Below are 18,907 nucleotides of genomic sequence, written 5' to 3'. Positions count from 1 at the left end.
AAACTGTGAGGTTGACGACGATACGTAACGGATCAAAGCGGACAATATCTGCTAGAGATGGGTTTGGATTGTTATGAAAGGGAGTGGACACCGGGTGGTGTGTAGGGTGGATTGTGAGATCCCACATCGATTGGAGAGGGGAACGAGTGTCAGCGAGGATGCTAGGCCTCGAAGGGGGTAGATTGTGAAATCTCACATCGGTTGGAAAGGGGAACGAAACATTCTTTATAAGGGTGTGGAAACCTCTCCCTAGCAAACGCGTTTTCAAAATTGTGAGGTTCACGATGATACGTAACAGATCAAAGCGGACAATATCTGCTAGCAATAGGTTTGGATTGTTATGAAAGGGAGTGGACACCGAGCGGTGTGTAGGGTGGATTGTGAGATCCCACATCAATTGGAGAGGGGAACGAGTGTCAGCGACGATGCTAGGCCTTGAAGGGGATAGATTGTGAAATCTCACATCTATTGGAGAGGGGAACGAAACATTCTTTATAAGGGTGTGAAAACCTCTCCCTAGCAGACACGTTTTGAAAACTGTGAAGCTGACAACGATACGTAACGGACCAAAGCGAACAATATCTACTAGCGGTGGGCTTAGTCTGCTACAAAGAGGGGTGGATACCTTGCGAGGACGTTAGGCCTCGAATGAGGTAGATTGTGAGATCCCACATTGATGAGAGAGAAGAACGAGTACGAACGAGGATGCTGAATCCCTAACAGGGGTGGATTATGAAAACCCACATCGATTAGAGAGGAGAACGACTCATTCTTTATAAAGGTATAGAAACCTCTCTCTACTAAACCAGACAATACTTACTAGCGGTAGACTTGAACGGTTAATTACATATAACATTCCCGATCAGCCTCAACAAATCAATACCATAATCATCACCCTAAACTTTCTTCACCACTTAACAAGCATGGGCAACAAACAGTCGCAAACCCTTTTCTTTCCAATACATTGATTTCATCAAATCATTCATTCAACAATTATGATGATGATCATAAGAAATTTTCTCACTCATTTTCCTTCACTTTCTCACCATCCAAACACGTATATATATATAGTAATCTTTTACGAAGTGGGGCATTAAGGAAGTCTTGGATGCAATTTGATAATGTGGCCACCATGGTGAACGTGGGCATGCAATTTTGGGAACAACATCTCAACCAAATTGCACTAAAATCTCTCAATCTTGTGCGCATGCTCTTCCTATATTGCTATGCTTTTGATACATCAAACACTTTGGTAATATATAATTGCAAGAACTTGCTTTTCTTTTGTTTGTTTTTTTTCAACAAATAGTTTCGAGTGTTGTTGGTACCCATTTTTAAAGACTTGGTTTTTATTCTTTTCCCATCTTTTTGAAGGCAACATAAAGCACTTTGCTACTCATATAGGGCACACCCCAACATCTCCATATTCCATGTTTTATTTTCCAACCCACTTTAGTGGGTGTGGACAACAAATACTATTCATTCAAATTTATCGACTTTGATTCATTTCAGCAAAAGGGTCACTCATCAATCCATTTATCTTTTAGGTAAAAAACGCTCTGTGGGGATAGCTTTCACTGTTGAGAAGCAAGGAGTAGATAACATGTCACAGGGGTATGTCGGAGCCATCAGGTGTCGATTCCAGATTCTGAATCCTGGGTATGAGTCGTTAAGACTAAACGTATAATTTAATCTTAGTGTACGATAGGTATATAGGAAATGAAAGTCTCGACTTTGATTCATTTCAGCAAAAGGGTCACTCATCAATCCATTTATCTTTTAGGTAAAAAACGCTCTGTGGGGGTAGCTTTCACTGTTGAGAAGCAAGGAGTAGATAACATGTCGCAGGGGTATGTCAGAGCCATTAGGTGTCGATTCCAGATTCTAAATCCTGGGTATGAGTCGTTAAGACTAAACGTATAATTTAATCTTAGTGTACGATAGATATATAGGAAATGAAAGTCTCGACAATCCAGCATAGGAGACGAAAAGGGTAAATTTGTCAACTTGAGTATAATTCGATTGATACGACATATTTCACTAAAAAAAAAAAAAGAAAAAAGAAAATTTTAAAACAATATCTAATGAATATAATCTTTGGATGAGAAAAAGGAGCCGTCAAACCCAAGAGAAAGGCAGAGAAGACGGTGGAATGCTTACTTTTATAATGGAATGCTAACGTCACCCACTCGTCATTTATCCCCACAAAACTTGGATGCTCCACCTCACATCACCCTCCACATGTCACCGTCTCACAAATCTCTCACCCCAAAACCCCATCCATTGGTGATAATAAAATAAATAAATAAAATAAATACATAAAATAAATAACCCGCCTCACCGCCATGTAGCTTTAGCCCACAGCTCCCATCCTCACCGGCGGGTTATTTTCATTCTGTTCCCATTATTATAACCACATACTCATAATATTATATAACCCAAAACAAATAGCATTACACAAAATCAAACAGAATTCATGGAGAAGAAGAATATGGGATTTGAAGAGACCGAGCTCCGGCTCGGTCTACCGGGAAATAGCGGTGGAGGCGGAGGCGGAGGCGGAGGCGAATCGGGAGATGTCGGAGCTCGGAAACGAGGTTTTGCTGAAACTGTCAGCAGTGACACCATTTCCAAGGTTGATCTCAAGCTTAACCTTTCTTCGAAAGAAGTCGCCGGGAGTGACGTAGCCGTCGATCCCAACCCTGGTAACAAAGACAAGACTGTCCTTGCAACGGATCCGGCCAAACCTCCGACTAAGTAAACTTTTGAAAATTATTCAATGTGACTGTCACAACTGAGTTAGAGTTGTATAGTTGTTAGATAATTAGTTTGTTGTTCGTTTTGGATACGAAGGGCACAGGTGGTGGGATGGCCACCGGTTCGATCGTTCCGAAAGAACAACATGTTGGCGTTCGTGAAGGTGAGTATGGATGGCGCGCCATATCTGCGTAAAGTGGACTTGAAGATGTACAAGAGCTACAAGCAACTCTCTGATGGTCTAGCCACCATGTTTGGCTCCTTCACCACCATTGGTAAGCTTTTCTTAAGAATTTTAATTCTTAAATTCGTCTAAAATTTTAAATTTTTGTTTAAATTACGAACTCGAGAAAATTTGAATTCTATGATTAGATTTTAGCTACGAAATTGTAACCGTTACTCGTAATTTAACCTATTTCTTCATTTCTTTGGTGGGTTTTTAGTTTTAAACTCGGGTTTTGTTTTCATTTTGCTTTTATTTGTATTATTTGAGGTAACTGTGGATCTCAAGAAATGAAGGACTTCATGAACGAGAGCAAGTTAATAGATCTTCTGAATGACTCAGATTATGTTCCAACTTATGAAGACAAAGATGGCGACTGGATGCTAGTCGGAGATGTTCCATGGGAGTACGTTTTAATCATTTGAGCTATTATTTCATCAAATAAATCTTCTAAACTTTGTTTTGATTCGTTTATTTTTTACATACATAGGATGTTTGTTGAATCTTGCAAACGTCTCCGCATCATGAAAGGAAAGGAGGCCATTGGACTTGGTACGTGTATTTTTTTTAATTTTCAAATCAATCATTTTAACCCTAAAACAAAGTTCATGTCACTCGACCTTGCCCTAAAACTTTACATGACATTAAAAATAATTCTCTAACGGGAATCATCGACCAAAAAAACGTACGAAATGGAATGATTTTCATAAACTAGGCATTAAATCCTCTCCTCTTGTTCTTGACAGCACCAAGGGCCATGGAGAAATGCAAGAACAGAAGCTAAAGCAAGAGAAAACCAAAGGCTGCAGCTTCTCTCGATTCGATCTCGTCTCAACTTATTTTAATTATCGAAGCATCGATGATCTAGTAAAAGTTGAGATTGGGATAAAAGATTCGAGGAACGAACGCAGGTTGGTTTGATGGTTCGGGTGTTTCATGTGTATGATTAAGTTGTAATATGGTTGTATACCAAGAAGTGAAACCCTTTTTAAGTGGTAGTTTTAATATTGTGATACAAACTTATTTGTTTTTGAGTTGAAAAACTTGGCTTGATTTGTCTAACAACCTTTGTTTTAAGTATTATTGCTGGATTTGGGTTTAAATAATAAACTCCTTTGTATGCTTGCTTCTACTTTAATTTTTGAATGATTGATTCTTGATATTAATTTCTTGTTATTTTTATATTTTATATGAAGAAATTTTGATAGAGAATAGGAGAGGGGAGGCCAATAATTAAATGGAAATGTTCCAATTTCCATATGAGTGAAGGGAACAAGATCATGTGGATGTTGAAGGAGGGCATTTATGTGGATGACCCATTCATGTTTATGTTATATACTCAAATGCAATGCCTTTGGCTTAGCTTTTAATAAATTTTGGGTATTAATCATACTTTTGATGTCTCTCTTTGTCGATCATCCACATGGGGATTGTGACATTGTGTGCTCGTGATAGGTTAATTATGCATCTCGTGTGCCTGTCTTTCGAGTGTCTTTGCATGTGTGTGTGTTTTTTCGCCTTTAATTTGGATTGAAACTAAGAGAAAAGGTTGTTAGAGATAATGTTGTAGCAAGAAAATAATGGTGGGGCATTAAAATACATCTTAATGTAAAAGAGGCTTTACCGGTAAGACTTCATCGAACCAATTCAATTCAAAGCTATCAGTTCGATTGAATTGGTTCACGATTACTTAGTAGTTAGTTTAAGTTGAACTGAACCAACATGAGGACACAATGCAAGCCAACATCTATAGAAGCATTACATTGAAGGTAGAAGATCGAAATATCAAAAGGCCAAGTTATCTCGTTAATGAGAATGATGGCGGTGTCGATATAATATCGATATGGCAAACCTAAAGAAACATCAGGCTGATCATAGTTGAGCTATGGCATGCCCATTTAGCCAACTGAAACCAAAATTAGTCTCAAGACACTTTGAGCCTTCATCAAAAACTAAATCATGGGTTAGAATCTCACCAATGGCTTTGACTGACATATGCATCAATTGAATCAAGCATGAAGCTGGATGAAACCAAACCAAGAGCCCTCCTCACTAGTGGAGGTCACCATGAGAGTCCAGATATCAACTCCAAGTGTTTGATCTAAACTCCAAATCTCATGCTCGAAAACCTCGAGAACGAACCTCGAGAACCTGAACTTAAATCTAACTGGAATCTCAAGTATAGCTCAAATGATGTAATCATAAATAATTATTATTCTTTATTGAGGAAAAAAAATTAAGTTATAACCCTGAATGAGTTTTCCATCTATGGCTTGGCTCTGGGTACTATACTCCATACTGAAACATGAGGTTTTAGGAAGAGTGGCTGTTACAAAGCGAAATGTTTACAGAAGCGAGGCACGATGCCTATATAACCCAAATGGCCTGGCATGGTGCACTCTGCCATCATTGGCTAATAATAATTCACAACCCACAAATATTATCAGTGTACACCCAGAAAAAATAAGACTGCTTCTCAACTGTTCAACACACATGAATATTACAGTGATGGCTTCCTACCCTTCTTCGTTTCGAACCATTATCAGATGACTGCCAACAAACACAGGGAAAAGAAAACAGGATGACTACCAAATTCAACAACTCGAAGTTCATAAATATCTGATCTTTTTATGTATATACTTCTAATATTCCCAGCATGTGTAGATTTGGATATTAATTGAATCATGAAGTTGTAACATGTGAATTGATAACATCAATTAAGAAAGAAATGATATTCGTGAATTGTGTTAAGCTGATGGTTAAGTTATATTCTATGTTCTTAATAATAACCTTTTGGTTGAGACATCCATACTCATAACAAGAATTTCTTACTTACCAGTGAACTGACAAGAGGTGGAACTCTAATACGTTTTGAGCCATCTGCCAAGCGTTTACATGAGAGTAGGTTCTCCTCGGGTGAAGCAGCCTTTTTAAGCTGAAATGGACAAAAAAAGATGCACATTAACATCAGAATTCTAGCCCATCCTTGAGCCATCTACCGTGTACACGGATTGTTCCCACTCTTCCAGATAACCAATCCTCAAATGCAATAGGAGAATAAAGTGAAGTAGCCAATTTGTGTACCTGACTTCGAATAGCTCCAACTAATAACTCCTCGCAATCTGATGCATGCACATTCCGTAAACTGGGGCACTGAAGTAACAATCTCTCTGGGAGCACACATATATTCAACATTATTAGGTGCAGAACTTGCAATCCGACATATGGATAATAGTCAGTTTCAAGGAGATCATCAATTAAGAGGCAAGGGAAAAATAATCACCTGGATGCAAATTCTTGCAAGAGTTGAGATTGAGATCATCTAGTTGTGGGCAGTTAAGATATAGAGCCTGCATAAAAAGAACAGATTAAGAATGCAGAAAATAATGGTGTAAACATTTGATAGCTAATGACTAAAGAGTCTCACATCTAAACCGGAACAACCCCATAAACTCAGCTTTTTCAGGTGGTTATGTTTGATGATCAGCTTCTGGTAAATGAGGTGAAACTTGGAGTTTGGCGGTTTAGATAACTCATGATCACCAATTTCAGATGTAGAATCCTGAGAATTAGGGTCACAAATAGTCATCCCACAATCCATGAGTTCAAGAAGTGGCAATTCAGCTGTTGCAAATTGTATGCCACCTGAAGATGAGGATGCAACTTCATCAGTGATCGGAAACCAAGAACCAGCATACTCAAAAGTTTAAATAAAAAATGAAATTACACAAAAATCAGATATAGAGATGTGAAAGTACTTGAAGTGATGTTAGGACAAAGGGCAAGGAGAAGTCTAGACAATGTATCTGGGAATACATTACAGATCATTCCTATTCCACTGTCACTGATGCTGGACCTGAAAACCAAATCAATGGTCGATTCAGATAATCTTTTTCATACTAATTATCGCTTCAGAATAGTTTGATATCAAAAAGCTTGCTTTAGAGATTTAAGTAAGCATTTTAAATGCAAGAGATAATAAATTCTTCAGTAATTCACTGCAATATCAGTTCTATTATTCACACAAACATGTGATTCTTAACATTGACTCCTTGCATCAACCCTTGATGGCACTTGCTAGATTAATCTTAAGATTACAATGGCGTGTGAGATTAGTTAAAAAAATGCATACCCACTAAGATCAAGCAATTCCAAGTTTGGATAGCTTGAAGCAATAGAAGCAACAGTTCTATTAATTCACACAAACATGTGATTCTTAACATTGACTCCTTGCATCAACCCTTGATGGCACTTGCTAGATTAATCTCAAGATTACAATGGCATGTGAGATTAGTTAAAAAAATGCATACCCACTAAGATCAAGCAATTCCAAGTTTGGATAGCTTGAAGCAATAGAAGCAACAGATGCATCAGTGATGTCAGCTCCAAGAACAAGTGACAGCATCCGCAATCCCCTGATTAATGCAAAAACAGAAAAACATCAATCCACGATATTATTCATGAAAACAAAGGATCTACCCTGAACAATCAAGAAAGGAAGAAAAATTACTCGGCACTAGCTCATTGCAATGCTAAAATAGTACTAGTAGCACAAACCTCAATTGTCCAGCTGTGAGTGCTAGTACTACAGCATGTGATAGACGGAATGATGAAATGTGTACATTCTGTAATCTTGGGCAGCCCCTTACCATGCCATCAACCATCGCAACAAGATCAGTCCTATCATTTTCATGACGAGAAAACTCCAAAGAAATCTCCTTTAAATTGGGGCAATTGAAAGCCTGTCAAAATAGTAAGTGGATGAGCAAATTTCTATTCCAGAGAGCTAGCCATTGTAAGAGATACAAGGAAAAGAGGTATAACCGTCTTAGAAAGGGAGCAAAGATCAGAAAGCCATAGTGTGCCGAGACTTGATGAACAGAGGGAAAAACTCCCCAAACTAGAACAACCTTCCATCTTAAGACTCTTAAGACAACGTTTATCAGCAACAAAGCGACCAAGCTCACCACTGTATATTAGAAATAAAAAGAAAATGGCCAAACATCAGGCATTGGATCACACTTTCAGCTATGAACTTAAGTTGTCACTATTTTTCTCATCTCACCACTTTCACATAGTCAATTATAATCACAGATCAACAAAAAGAACATAAACAAAACAGAATCAGTACTAGACAAAGTAAGACGCATAGGTATTGAATTACCCTGTGATGCGATTTATTGATGATTGGGACTTAGTGATCTCCAGAGCTTCAAGATTAGGGCATGAGAACGCAATGCAAGCCAACATCATCGAATCCAAATCGCTGCTACAACATTAATTTATATGTTAAAACACTCAGATCTTCCAACTACATTTCCTAATAGTATTCAATAAGGCTGATCTCCAAAATTCCGTAGAAATCTCATCAAAAAAAGGTAAAAAGAACAGTAAAAAAAAATCTCATGAGCTAGCAAGTCGGTAATTGCAAGCTAAATTTAGGGAGTTGTTGAAGAACAACCTAGTCAACCACGGATAAATTTCATCGGAATCAAAAATCATCAACTAAAAGTACTAATGCCATCAAAAACCATGGATTTAAAAAAATCAGGTCCTCATTACTCTAGTTCATCATAGATCAAATCACAATTACTTCATCTACACACTTTTAGTCACATATAGTTCAACAACGTCCGGATCCAGTTGATTTTTAACAGTTCAATTAAAGTTATTGTCACATTAAGTCATCAGAACCAGATCGTCAAATAAACCGATAGATCTAAACCGTGTCCGATCAAAAACCCTAACCTTTCCAATCTAAGCGAGAGTGTCACAAGTCCAGAACACTTCTGCAACAATGAACCAACAAATCCAAACTGAGCCTTAGGCGGAACTCTCAATCTCAACACCTCCGCCGCTCTCCATATCTTCTTGGTAGTCTCTCTCCAGCCCTTACAAACCCTCGCCGCCGACAAAATCCCAGCCGGCGGCAGCCTCCTCAAAATCTCCCAAAGACAACTCGCAGGCAAGCATCCAGAGGAATCCGGATCGATATCGGGATAATCAAAGACCGGCTCAGCCTCGTCAATGTCATCGAAATCAGAGTGGAAGCCGCTGCGGAGGTCATCAGCATCATCAAAGGAGAGGGCACGGCGTAGATGAACGTGAGATGAGGGGTCAATAGTGGAACAGCGAGCGGAATTGGAAGAATCGGTAGTGGGAGGGGAAGTGGTAGCGGTATTGGTGGTTGAAGGAGTAAGGTTACAAACATGGCCTTTCTTAGGGAGGCCACATCGGCCACAGTTATAGCTTCCACGCTTCTTGCCGCGCTTGAGATCGGAGTTGTTAGTGGTGGTGGCGCCGCTCTGGGGGTGGTGGAAACGCTCCATAGCGGCGGCGGAGGGAATCGTGATAGAGAGAGAGATGGAGAAAAAAAAAAAAAAAAAAGGGTTAATTGGGATAAATGAGAGAGGAAGTGCGCGGGAGAAAGGGTCGATTTCGCGCGTTTATTTTGAAAGAATTGGGGGAAAAATTATTTATATAGGTGGAGCGTGTCTTAGTGAAATGACGAAATTGCCCATTTTCCGTTGATTTTGCTTGAGTTGGAAGTTTGGAGAAAAGCACGTGAGGGCTTTGCTCCTAATCTATCCGTTACTATTACTCCATTTCAGCCTTCTATTTATTTATTTATTTTGGTTTTAGTTTATGAAATTAAAATTTATTTTAAAAATATTAATTCTTTCAATTAAACCCGAAAAAAACAGGGTCATTTTGGTCTTTTGATCATTTATGTCGTTTTAATGCATACCCATGTTAGAATATTAATGTTTAATCATGTTATTATTAAAAAAAGATAATATAATCAAAATAGTTATTTTTTTTTTTAATAAATTTATAAACTTTGAGAATGAAACGCTTCGATTTATAAATTATTTTTAATAAATCGAGCGAAATGTATTAAACTTTATTACGACTATTATTAAATATGACATTAAAAATAAGGTATTAAAAAAATAAATTGGTGGTTGGAAGAATTAGGCAAATTATTTGGGGGTCATTTAAGTCCATTTAAGAATGTGAAGGATTTTTTTTATTTTTATTTGGGTGGACATTAATTCACCAAATAATATAATATATATTTTAAGTTTAAAATTTATTAAAAAATTATTTTTACAAGACTATATTCGAATGAAAGTAGTCATAAAAATATGACGACTAAAAAAAAGAATTGAAGATTACTATTTCTTTACATTTACTCGATCATGTGAACTTTTATGGTTAAACGTGTTTTACTTTGACTAATTATATGTTGGATGACATATTTTAAATTTGACGGGAGTGAAGACAAAATATGCTGAAATGACTCGTGTTAGTTTGTAGGGACAGTGAGTAAATAACGTGACCATATATATAGGGAATATCGAGGTTATTAGGTGCGGAATCTGAATCATAAATCTTAATTCAAATCGTGAACTATGAAATTACATTAATTTAAAATAGTATTTAGAATGTGAATAAATTTAGATTTTTAAATAGTTGTCTTACTCTTAATATTGAAATATTTTAATTTAAAAATTATATTTTCACGATCAGCATATGGTAATCATATGAAAGATCATGTTCGTATAATTATCTATTCAAATTTTCATTAATTTTTTTAATTTGATTTTATAAACAAAATTAAGTTTTATTTTAGTATTTATGATATTGAGCATTATATTAAAATGGGCAACAAATAAATAAAAATTAATGTAAAAAAATTACAAATTATTTGTAAAACACATTAATAAATAGCTTTTTTAAAAACAGAATAATTTATTCATATTGATTTCCATCTCACAATTATAACAAATAGAAGTATTTTAGGAATAAAGTAACATGCTTGCTTAAAATGTCCGCAAACGACAATATTTTTTTCATTTTTAATTAAAAAATATGAAAAAAAATAAAATCGGGTCAAAGATGCCAGCGATATGTCGGACCTCAACGGCAAAATTGAGGGGTAGTTTCGGTAATTCGGTGGCAAAATACGAAAGGTGTGTCAGATCGCACGTGCCACTTTCTCTCACTACATCTTCGTGTGTTGGACCAACAGTCATTGTCTTTACACGCATGAAAATAACAATTAAAAAAAAATTATGATATTAAAATTACAATATTTACTTTCTTAATGAAAAAATATTGAATTAATTTTCGACGTATCGATATTTTTATATGTTAATTTGTTTGACATCGAGACTAAATGGGTGAATTTCGAAAGTGTTCTTAAATTGCTCCCGGTTGAGTTTTGTTACTTCATAAATTTTTAGAATTCAAAAAACATTGTTAAATTATGAACTGATAATACAACTCATAATAGAAAAATTTGATGTGAGGAACTTAATCCTCTGATGTGAATCCAACAACTGATCACTTACATGTACCCGAACGAGCAATTACAAGAAGCAATAGAAAGAGGATTCAAGTATCAAATCAAGAAAATAATGGAGTGACTGACATTGGAAAGTGATTAGAATTTTCTTCAATTTGTTTGTAGTCGGTGGCTGAACTTATGTCAGGGTTATGTTGTGGGCCCATTCAAAGCATGTAATATTCAATTTTGAAATGAAATACAAAAATTTTGTGGTTGAAACCGTTCGGGTGGTATGTTTTTTTCAAATCTTGCTTTAGGATTGATACGGATCAACCATGATCAAGCTATTCTAGAGTGAGTCGTCTTGGTATCTAAGAGTGATCATCATAGATTTCAAGTTCGAACTAAGAGTCATTCATCTTCTAACTAGCTTTTGGTTGGAATCAATCCGTTAAGTTAGCAAGTTAGCTTTCTCTGTGAACGTTTTGCAAGGATTCTAGGACCTCTAGCTTTGCAAAATCTAGCATGGTTCGCGCTTATCATCCTAGCTAATTATCCAGGGATTTCCTGAATTTTACACGAATATAGAACGAAATAGAAAATGGAGACTAGGATGATGAAAATAAAGGCTTTTCTGTCCCCACCTCGAGAGGAGACGGGTTTAAACAAAATACGAGACGAAAGGTTTGTCGGTGAATAACGTGATCGAAACTTCTGGATGAACTGTATCAATTTAACAACGCCAACAAGAAATAGAGATTGAAAAAGTAGCGGCAAATTACAGAAATACCAGCAAGCAGCTAATTTTTCTTCAAAAATCTCTAAACTAGAACACTAATAATGCCTGGCTAATAGCAGAGATCTGTTACACTTGGTTAAACATTGGTATGGAACTCTACCCCACATACAGAAAACAAAAATCAATAAATAGCAAACAAACCTGAAACAAAAACAAGACCTGTGGAATTCTTACTCATCTCGTTTAATGTCGAGGCCCTTGAGTTTCGATTCAAGTTCATCGTCGTGATCGCCGTTCTCTTCAGCATCTTCGTCGTAGTCTTCTCCTTCTGGATCGTTCTCATCCAAAGGTCCAAGCATGCTGGGAGAATTCTTAAATATGTCCTTCACTTCGTCGATCCCTTCTTCAGACATATAATTGGCATTGATGTTTAGCAACTTGAATCCTGGCTTCTGCACTAATATTTGAGCTAAGAATCTTGCCCCGGCCCTTCGAATTGAATTTGTGCTCACGTCGACTTCGCTCAACTGACCGTGTCCATCCTGCAGTGCCTTGCTAATCAAAATCACACCATCATCCTTCAGTTCATTCTCAGCCAAATATAACTTACTAAGGAATTGCTTTGTTGCTACACAGGCTGCAATTGAGGCAGCACCTTTTGCAGTTATATCATTTCCAGCCATTTCAAGAACTTCGAGGGAAGGAGCAGAATCTTTGAGGGCGTTAGCCAATGCTTCAGCTCCTTCATCCTCCAAGTTCAAATAACTAAGATAAATTTCAGTAAGACCTGGAAAAGCAGATATAGATTTACTCAAAGCAATTCCAGCTTCCACCCCGAACATGTTGTCGCGCAAATCAAGCTTCTTGAGATGGGTACAAGTCCCAATAGCTTCAGCTAGAGCCACTCCTCCTTCGGAACCTACCCTGGTCGAGGAACAACGGAAATCCTCCAATGCAGGAGAACCCTTGACGATTTCGGAAATTGCAATTGCACCTTCGTCGCCTGTCATGTTATTATGGAACTGAAGGATACGAAGCTTGTCTGTAGACGGAATCAACTCGCAGATTGCTCTTGCAGCTTCTTCCGAAATACCATCATTCATCAAATAAAGCTCCTCCAAATGTTTCTGTGATTTCAAAAGGGACCCAAATGCCCGGACACCCTTCTCACCCATGGCATTATTTGAGAGGTCCAGAGACCTCAAGTCACAACCTTCTAATGCTGAAGAAAAAATATTCACGACTTCAAGAGCCTCGCCTTCAGGCCTTCCAGCAATGAAGTCTGATAGGTCAACTTCAGTCAACCTATCTTTGATGGACATCAAGATCGGTTCAGCAACACGAGCAGCATCTAAGCCAAAACTTCTATTACTAAAGCAGATCTTTGTAAACAGGTTTCCAGGATCTTTTAGGGGTTCTAAAAGCTCCTTAGCCTCCTCTGCATCAATAAAGGCCCTTCGTCCTCCTGATATATCAAAAACAGTTCCTTTGGCAGCTGCCCTCTCAGATATTATTGCCTCTCCATCCTCCTTTAATACAGGACCTCTTTTCAATATATCCAGCATAAGCCTACTAGATTCTTTGGCATAAATTTGAACTGCAGAGCTCCCATCGCCATCTGGCTCCTTCTCAAAGTGTTGGTTTGCAGTTGCAAAAGCAATATCTTCTACTTTCTTGGCATCCTCCTCTGCTTCTTCTTTGCTCAATAAGCCATACTTCCGGGAAAAAATGGAGGGTGTTGTAAGATTCTTGATGATTCGTTCTATGAGCATGAACCTAGTGCTCTGGCTTGGAGGCCATAATTTAATTGACATCACACGAGGTGGGAATGTCTGGGCTGCAGAATCCATAGCAAAATAATCTGCAATAAAACGGGCCACAATAAGAAACATTGAATAACGATCAACGTTCAGACTTCAGAGGAAAAAATGAAATTAGTGGGATTTATTTCCCAGCTTAAGCTTACACCTTACAGAAGATTGGAAAATCGTCAGGCACATACTACATCCCTATATCAAATAATGTCCTTAAATGTAGATGGAAAGCCATACAGCCATCAATTTAGAAACAAAACTATATAGCAAGATTCAACTATTTTCATAATATCAAATCCCAGTGAGTCACTAGCCTATCTTATACCATACGGGCAAATATATCAGAATAGAAAAATATCACACACATCAAAGTATCTGATGAATAACTCATAAAATTTGATGAATAATCCATCAGGGAATAAATATAATTTCCCATGTAAATTTTTAGAAAGATGACATGAAGCTTAAATTGAGTATAAACAGGGTATCTAGAAAAGATAGATACTGCACAAAAGGCATTATAAAAACTGTAGTTGGTTATCATTGTTAACAATTGATGCCTGATAGCAATGTCATAATGGTTTAGATTTAGAATGACTAATACTCAAGGAAATGATAAGTTGCAAGGCATCACTATCTTAAACTTTCTATGATCATCCCAAATCTTAATTGGATGTTTATTTACATAATGGCAGAATTACGCAGTTGCAAGACCAACAAACAAACTACTAACTAAAAATGAATTCAGCAGTAATCAAATGTTATATGCTGAAAATGACAAAAACTCGATATGAAGGATTCCCAAGAGGTTGACAATGGATGTTTTAATGGCATACAATTCCTATTGTAAAAGTTGAAAACGTATCATTACGATTAGTTTCAGAAATCGCACGTTGGAAGTACTAAACCAAGTACTACAACACAATAGAGGATACTAAACTTCATACATTCCTGAGAAAATTGGACAAAAAGCCACGAATACAAGCAGCAAAACCTATCACATCATAAGGGATACTTCTTTCTCTCTCTTTTAGAAAGGGGAATTGATTAAAGGAAGCCCATTAAATTACAACCAAAAATCAAAAGTGTAAATCCCACACATTGAATTCAATAAAGATACACGGCATGGTAGACAAAGGAAGTCAAAAGCCATTTAAAAACTAGCACCAAGAATCATGTTAATTGTTATAATTGGGATTTTCTCTAATATGATCGTTCCCATCTGCCGTTAAGTTTCCTAGACTTTCAAAGGAATGAAACGAGGCATAAACATACACAAACTTATTGGAACCCCCCAAAAAGATTATGGAACAGGAAAACGGGGGAATTTAAAGGGCAAGCGAAGAAGAAAAAAAAAAAAAAACAAATGAACAAAAGCAAAAAAAACGAAATCTAGAACACCTTAATCAATTTCCACAAAGCGAACAATTTACAAATCAAACTATAACAAGAACCAATTGGGAACACAGATTACGGTACGATCTTAACAACAAAAAGTTTTACGTCAACTCATCGAACATATAAAGCTACAACGCAAAAAGATCGCCGGCGTAAAAAAACTGAAAAAAATAAGGATAAAGTTCGCAGAAAGATAAAATCAATACCTGGAAGGAGAGTGGAAATCCTCAGAAACGGAACCCTAGAAAGAAAAAAAAAAAGGGAGAAAATGGGGAGGAAAACGGATTAAAAATGATTTTCCTCAGAAATCTCCCAGGAAAGGGAAATTTTATGCAAGAATCTTAAGGTTTTACAGAGGGCGGCGGAGGGCAATCATCGAAAAATTGGTGATAGAGAAAGCGAAGAGCGTGTGAAGAATTGGAGGGAAATGATGAAACTCCAATCGAATCCAAACGGATTAAATGATAACTCAGATCAAAGCGTCCCTTTTACGGGTTTTTGTCTTTGCCTTTTCAAGTGAAATTACCACAAAGCCCCCATGGTTTTAATTATGATTTATAATTAATTTTTGTTTTCTAAAATTTAAAATATGAGACTAAATTTTGACTTTTGATCATATGTCTATTATTTTACTATAATAAACAAACTTCATTGCATCATCTTCTCCGATTCATCTCCCTCATCTTCCTCGCACGAGCTTCAATCGTCAATGGCGATTCACCTCTCCAATGTCCTCTTCTTCCCAATCACAAACTCACTCCACCAATCCAAACAATCATCTTCTTCACTTCATTTCTCAACCTCAAATCGTCACTTTCATGGTTTCAGATTATTCAGTACAAGGAGAACACAACGACGACGACGACAATCGACATACGAAGTAGCTTCAAGAATCAGAGACACATCCTCCATTATTACAGACCTCGAAAAACAAACAGAGGGAGATGAACATACCGAAAACGAATCAGTGGCAGCAGAAATCGCTAATTCCTGGCGAGAAATCCATGGCAGCAACGACTGGACCGGGTTGCTTGATCCGATGAACGATCTCCTCCGCTCCGAGATAATCCGCTACGGTGAAATGGCGCAATCCTGCTACGACGCTTTCGATTACGATCCGTTCTCGAAATACTGCGGGAGTTGTCGATTTAGTCGAAGCAAATTCTTCGAACGACTCGGAATGGAAAGCGGAGGTTACGAAGTAACGCAGTACCTCTACGCAACATCAAACATCAACCTACCGAATTTCTTCAAGAAATCGCGATGGCCAAAAGTATGGAGCAAGAACGCGAACTGGATCGGCTACGTCGCGGTATCAAACGACGCGAAATCGAAACTCCTCGGCCGGCGAGACATCGCCATAGCGTGGAGAGGCACCGTAACGCGGTTGGAATGGATCGTGGATCTAATGGATTTTCTGAAACCAGTAGCGGCGGCGAAGATTCCATGCCCTAATTTGGCGGTGAAGGCGGAATCGGGATTTCTGGCTCTGTATACAGACAAAGACGAAGGTTGTGGATACAGCAAGTTGTCAGCGAGAGAGCAGATTGTGACGGAGGTGAAGCGGTTGGTGGAGAGATTCGCCGGAGAAGAGATGAGCATTACGATCACTGGACACAGTTTGGGAAGCGCTCTGGCGGTGTTGAGCGGCTTCGACGTTGCGGAAATGGGTGTGAACCGGTTGGAGAACGGTCGGGTTGTGCCGGTTTCGGTTTTCTCATTCTCGGGGCCCCGAGTTGGGAACTTCTCCTTCAAGGAACGCCTCCAAGAATTGGGAGTTAAGGTAATTAATCTTAATTAATTAATAATAATTAGTGGAAATAATAATATTAAAATGAAAACAGGTATTGAGAGTGGTGAATGTCCATGACGTGGTACCCAAGACGCCAGGATTTTTAATCAACGAAAACGTACCAACGGCTGTGATGAAATTTGCTGAGGAATTACCGTGGAGTTATTCACACGTGGGCGTGGAGTTAAAATTGGATCATAAAATTTCACCGTTCCTCAAGGATACAAACGACCCCGTTTGTGCACATAATTTGGAAGCTCACTTACATTTACTTGATGGGTAACTTTCTGACCTTTTTCTTTTTATCTTCCTATATTGTACTAATTACCATTCATTTTCCTAATTCTATATCATGTGAAATCATCATTTTTAGCTTAATAAATATGTCACATAATTATTTAAATAACAATATCAAATGGCATTTACTTGTTAAAATACCCTAAAAATATAATAAATTAATAACCATAATACTATATATAATATATATATATATTAAAAGAATATTATCTTCTAGGGTATCTAAAATGATTGAACAGGATAATATTATATCACCAAATTTTCAATATATATATAGATATATATATTAATAAAAAAATCAAGGATTTGGGATATGTTTCTGACATTATTATATTGTATTATTTCTTCACAATATTTCATGAATATATTATATTAAACTGTGACGATAGGGACAATTATGCATTATGATAAGTGAGAATTTTATATGGTAGTTTGGTAGCAGGTTGAAGAGAAATGTTTTGTTAAATTACAAATTTTGTTCTTTGGTATTGTTTTAATTTTAATAATTAGATTGTTTATTTATTTTAGAACATTCGGGTTTAAAGGTTATTTCGAACTTATTTGAATTGATTTTGGTGAAACAGATACCATGGAAAGGGTCGTAGGTTCGTGTTAACGAGTGGGAGAGATCCGGCGCTGGTGAACAAGGCTTGTGATTTTCTTAAAGATCATTACTTAGTCCCACCAAATTGGAGGCAAGACGAAAACAAAGGTATGATAAGGAATAAGGATGGCCGTTGGATACAACCTGATAGATCAAAGTTTGACGATCATCCTGAAGATATACACCACCATCTCAAACAATTAGGCTTAACTTTTGACTCCTAAATCTTCTTTTGTTCATTCAAAATTCATATGAAATCGGAAGTCATTTAGAACGTCGTTTCCTTCTTCTTCATTGATATTTGAACAATAGAAGCTTCTAAGATTAGTCACAACGATCATAATAATAAGATGACAAGTTTGGTTTACAGAGATAAGCCTGATTCTTCGTCCTCTTCGAGAGTAGAAGTGTAAACGATATAGAATGTCCATATGAAACCAAAAACTCCCAACAGAATCCAACCGAGAAGATTGTTGCTCAAACCAAACGGAAGACCAGTTCCTTCGGTGCTCAATCTCTCATCCACCAAAGCCATGGCTGGGCTCGACATCGTTGCAGCACACGCCGTAGCTATCAACGACGCGCCCATCGCCAAGTTGCACAACTTGTTTTCCACTTCTCCATTAGCCTTTCCGTCCACACAACACCTTACTCCTCCTCTCTTACCCAATGCAGGCAATCCTACTACATATAATTAATTATTTTCAAATAATTTAAATGGTTACTCAATTTTGAGCAAAATCTAGAACTCACCAAGAAGGAAGGTGGTGGGTGAAGCCGCCGGGAATGGGCGGCTCTGAACCAGAGAAGAGCGGACGGCGGCGGCAGAGGCGGAGGCGACGGCGGCCATTGGGATCTTTGCGTTCAACTCTGGGAGGCAAAATGAAAAATAATGGAATATGGAGATCGGAGATGAAAGGGTTTGTGAAGATTAATATTATTGGTTTGTGTCAATGAGTGGCACCACACACAAAGCTACACACAGGGACA

General features: G+C 37.5%; 5 protein-coding genes across 8 annotated transcripts; 2 read left to right on the top strand and 3 right to left on the bottom strand.

Annotated features, from left to right (window-relative positions):
• The first annotated feature begins 2,327 nt into the window (after window positions 1-2,327).
• Window positions 2,328-4,112, top strand: LOC111778192 (auxin-induced protein AUX28). The gene is made up of 5 exons (XM_023657880.2): window positions 2,328-2,757; window positions 2,854-3,032; window positions 3,251-3,386; window positions 3,471-3,532; window positions 3,727-4,112. The coding sequence occupies exons 1-5, from the start codon at window positions 2,477-2,479 to the stop codon at window positions 3,762-3,764; spliced, it is 696 nt and encodes a 231-aa protein (XP_023513648.2). The 5' UTR covers window positions 2,328-2,476; the 3' UTR covers window positions 3,765-4,112.
• Window positions 4,113-5,174: 1,062 nt separating this feature from the next.
• Window positions 5,175-9,416, bottom strand: LOC111778127 (F-box/LRR-repeat protein 17). Of its 2 annotated transcripts, none has more exons than XM_087118887.1 (11): window positions 8,729-9,416; window positions 8,145-8,249; window positions 7,805-7,949; window positions 7,538-7,722; window positions 7,291-7,395; window positions 6,739-6,836; window positions 6,408-6,625; window positions 6,264-6,330; window positions 6,065-6,150; window positions 5,817-5,915; window positions 5,175-5,530 (listed from the first exon to the last, which is right to left on the bottom strand). In XM_087118887.1, exons 1-11 carry the CDS (start codon window positions 9,307-9,309, stop codon window positions 5,465-5,467), a joined length of 1,755 nt encoding a protein of 584 aa, XP_086975013.1. In that variant the 5' UTR covers window positions 9,310-9,416; the 3' UTR covers window positions 5,175-5,464. The 2 variants fall into 2 exon arrangements, with proteins under 2 accessions (XP_086975013.1, XP_086975014.1); XM_087118888.1 differs by having other exon boundaries at window positions 8,145-8,246.
• Window positions 9,417-11,975: 2,559 nt separating this feature from the next.
• Window positions 11,976-16,201, bottom strand: LOC111778966 (RAN GTPase-activating protein 1). Of its 2 annotated transcripts, none has more exons than XM_087118889.1 (2): window positions 16,179-16,201; window positions 11,976-13,873 (listed from the first exon to the last, which is right to left on the bottom strand). In XM_087118889.1, exon 2 carries the CDS (start codon window positions 13,860-13,862, stop codon window positions 12,243-12,245), a length of 1,620 nt encoding a protein of 539 aa, XP_086975015.1. In that variant the 5' UTR covers window positions 13,863-13,873; window positions 16,179-16,201; the 3' UTR covers window positions 11,976-12,242. The 2 variants fall into 2 exon arrangements, with proteins under 2 accessions (XP_086975015.1, XP_023514749.2); XM_023658981.2 differs by lacking the exon at window positions 16,179-16,201 and adding an exon at window positions 15,431-15,671.
• PLA-I{GAMMA}1 (alpha/beta-Hydrolases superfamily protein) lies at window positions 15,808-18,209 on the top strand. The gene is made up of 3 exons (XM_023658988.2): window positions 15,808-17,007; window positions 17,069-17,295; window positions 17,898-18,209. Exons 1-3 carry the CDS (start codon window positions 15,934-15,936, stop codon window positions 18,139-18,141), a joined length of 1,545 nt encoding a protein of 514 aa, XP_023514756.2. The 5' UTR covers window positions 15,808-15,933; the 3' UTR covers window positions 18,142-18,209.
• On the bottom strand, window positions 18,185-18,868 carry LOC111778972 (photosystem II reaction center W protein, chloroplastic). Of its 2 annotated transcripts, none has more exons than XM_023658991.2 (2): window positions 18,671-18,868; window positions 18,185-18,598 (listed from the first exon to the last, which is right to left on the bottom strand). In XM_023658991.2, the coding sequence occupies exons 1-2, from the start codon at window positions 18,765-18,767 to the stop codon at window positions 18,282-18,284; spliced, it is 414 nt and encodes a 137-aa protein (XP_023514759.2). In that variant the 5' UTR covers window positions 18,768-18,868; the 3' UTR covers window positions 18,185-18,281. The 2 variants fall into 2 exon arrangements, with proteins under 2 accessions (XP_023514759.2, XP_023514758.2); XM_023658990.2 differs by having other exon boundaries at window positions 18,185-18,601; window positions 18,671-18,862.
• Window positions 18,869-18,907: the final 39 nt, after the last annotated feature.

The sequence above is a fragment of the Cucurbita pepo genome, chromosome 17 (genome assembly GCF_057944985.1).
Source record: "Cucurbita pepo subsp. pepo isolate OVF chromosome 17, ASM5794498v1, whole genome shotgun sequence".
In the NCBI taxonomy this organism is placed as follows: Eukaryota; Viridiplantae; Streptophyta; class Magnoliopsida; order Cucurbitales; family Cucurbitaceae; genus Cucurbita; species Cucurbita pepo.
The sequence above is the reverse complement of the archived record's forward strand: the minus strand, read 5'-3'. Positions and strand labels throughout refer to the sequence as shown.

Bases quoted from the DNA above. Each gene is read 5' to 3' on its own strand.
- LOC111778192 (XM_023657880.2), top strand. From the start codon at position 2,477: ATGGAGAAGAAGAATATGGGATTTGAAGAGACCGAGCTCCGGCTCGGT. The intron at 3,033-3,250 runs GTAAGCTTTTCT...GTATTATTTGAG, and splicing joins TGGCTCCTTCACCACCATTG to GTAACTGTGGATCTCAAGAA. The intron at 3,533-3,726 runs GTACGTGTATTT...TGTTCTTGACAG, and splicing joins AAAGGAGGCCATTGGACTTG to CACCAAGGGCCATGGAGAAA.
- LOC111778127 (XM_087118887.1), bottom strand. From the start codon at position 9,309: ATGGAGCGTTTCCACCACCCCCAGAGCGGCGCCACCACCACTAACAAC. The intron at 7,950-8,144 runs GTAATTCAATAC...TCTAATATACAG, and splicing joins TCAATAAATCGCATCACAGG to TGGTGAGCTTGGTCGCTTTG. The intron at 7,396-7,537 runs GTTTGTGCTACT...TGCATTAATCAG, and splicing joins CTCACAGCTGGACAATTGAG to GGGATTGCGGATGCTGTCAC.
- LOC111778966 (XM_087118889.1), bottom strand. From the start codon at position 13,862: ATGGATTCTGCAGCCCAGACATTCCCACCTCGTGTGATGTCAATTAAA.
- LOC111778972 (XM_023658990.2), bottom strand. From the start codon at position 18,767: ATGGCCGCCGTCGCCTCCGCCTCTGCCGCCGCCGTCCGCTCTTCTCTG. The intron at 18,602-18,670 runs GTGAGTTCTAGA...AATTATATGTAG, and splicing joins ACCCACCACCTTCCTTCTTG to TAGGATTGCCTGCATTGGGT.